Source organism: Myotis brandtii, unplaced genomic scaffold (assembly GCF_000412655.1).
Source record: "Myotis brandtii unplaced genomic scaffold, ASM41265v1 scaffold303, whole genome shotgun sequence".
Taxonomy (NCBI): domain Eukaryota; kingdom Metazoa; phylum Chordata; class Mammalia; order Chiroptera; family Vespertilionidae; genus Myotis; species Myotis brandtii.
Window position 1 is genome coordinate 3555962 of NW_005361573.1, and position 947 is coordinate 3556908.

General features: G+C 59.1%; 2 protein-coding genes across 2 annotated transcripts in view; one reads left to right on the forward strand and one right to left on the reverse strand.

Annotated features, from left to right (window-relative positions):
- The window catches only part of GAS2L1 (growth arrest-specific 2 like 1), a 6664-nt gene extending 6299 nt beyond the window's left edge, over positions 1-365 (forward strand). The window contains exon 8 of the mRNA XM_014542426.1: positions 3-365. Within this exon, the coding sequence (XP_014397912.1) occupies positions 3-88 (86 nt within the window). The 3' untranslated portion in view covers positions 89-365. The remainder of the gene's footprint in view (positions 1-2) is intronic.
- A 145-nt stretch (positions 366-510) lies between these two features.
- The window catches only part of RASL10A (RAS-like, family 10, member A), a gene marked incomplete at its 5' end in the record, with an annotated part of 2257 nt that continues 1820 nt past the window's right edge, over positions 511-947 (reverse strand). The window contains one exon of the mRNA XM_005869815.2: positions 511-945. Coding sequence (XP_005869877.1) covers positions 882-945 — 64 coding nt within the window. The remainder of the gene's footprint in view (positions 946-947) is intronic.

Below are 947 nucleotides of genomic sequence, written 5' to 3' on the forward strand. Positions count from 1 at the left end.
CCGCCGCCCATCGGAACCCACGGTGCCCGGGGCCTGGCGTGCCCTGCACTCGGTCAGCCCACGGGTGGAGCCGGATTCCTGGATGTGACGGACCAGCCCAGCTGCCTCCAGGCCCCGCTGCTCCCTCTTCCTTTTCCTTTGTGGCCTTAACCCTCCGCATCAGGGAACACCCACCCCCGCACCTCTCGGGTACCAGACCTCATGGGACCAGACCCCTTACATGGCACAATGGGACCTCTTGTACATTCCGATCGGGGGATGAGCATCGCTATTTAATTACTAATATTATTGAATGCCTTAGAGGAGCCCAACGAGGACCCTCCCGTGGCCCTGCAGAGCCTGACAGTAAAGTTTTGTTCCGGCCACTTGTGTCTGTTTCTTGTCTGTTTCATCCTGGGGGCCATCACACCCTCGTTACATGCTGGGATTCTGGAGTTAACTCCGGGGGCCAAGCCTGGCAACTCGGGTTTCTAGACGTAAAACGACCCTGCCCATCCCAGAAACGCCAGGTGCACTTGCAACGGTTCCCTCTTTATTATCTCCCGGAAGGTGTGGCTTAAGACTCGGCCCAATGAGGCTCCCGGAGCCGCCTGCGAGCTTCCAACCAGATTCACAGTCACGTTCCTCAGGCTCGTGAACGACTCAATGATACCCAGAAGGTACTGATCTTGTCTGATGAGGCTTGTGCCTGTCTGGGTCCAATTGAAATTCAAAAAAAAGGCCTGTCGCCCAGGAAACTGGGTGGGAGCTCCCCCCATCCAATCAGGGAAGAGACTGTCCTGTCCAATCCGAAGGAAGCTGGGCCAGCTCCTCCAATCCAGGCCCCTGGTGGGTCCACTCAAAGGGTCAGGCTCCCCCAGCAGCTTCGCGGTCCACTTTGGTCACATGAGGCTGCAGTGTGCGGGGTGCAGCGCCCCCTGCAGGCGCAGGGCGGGGTGAGCGGGCCG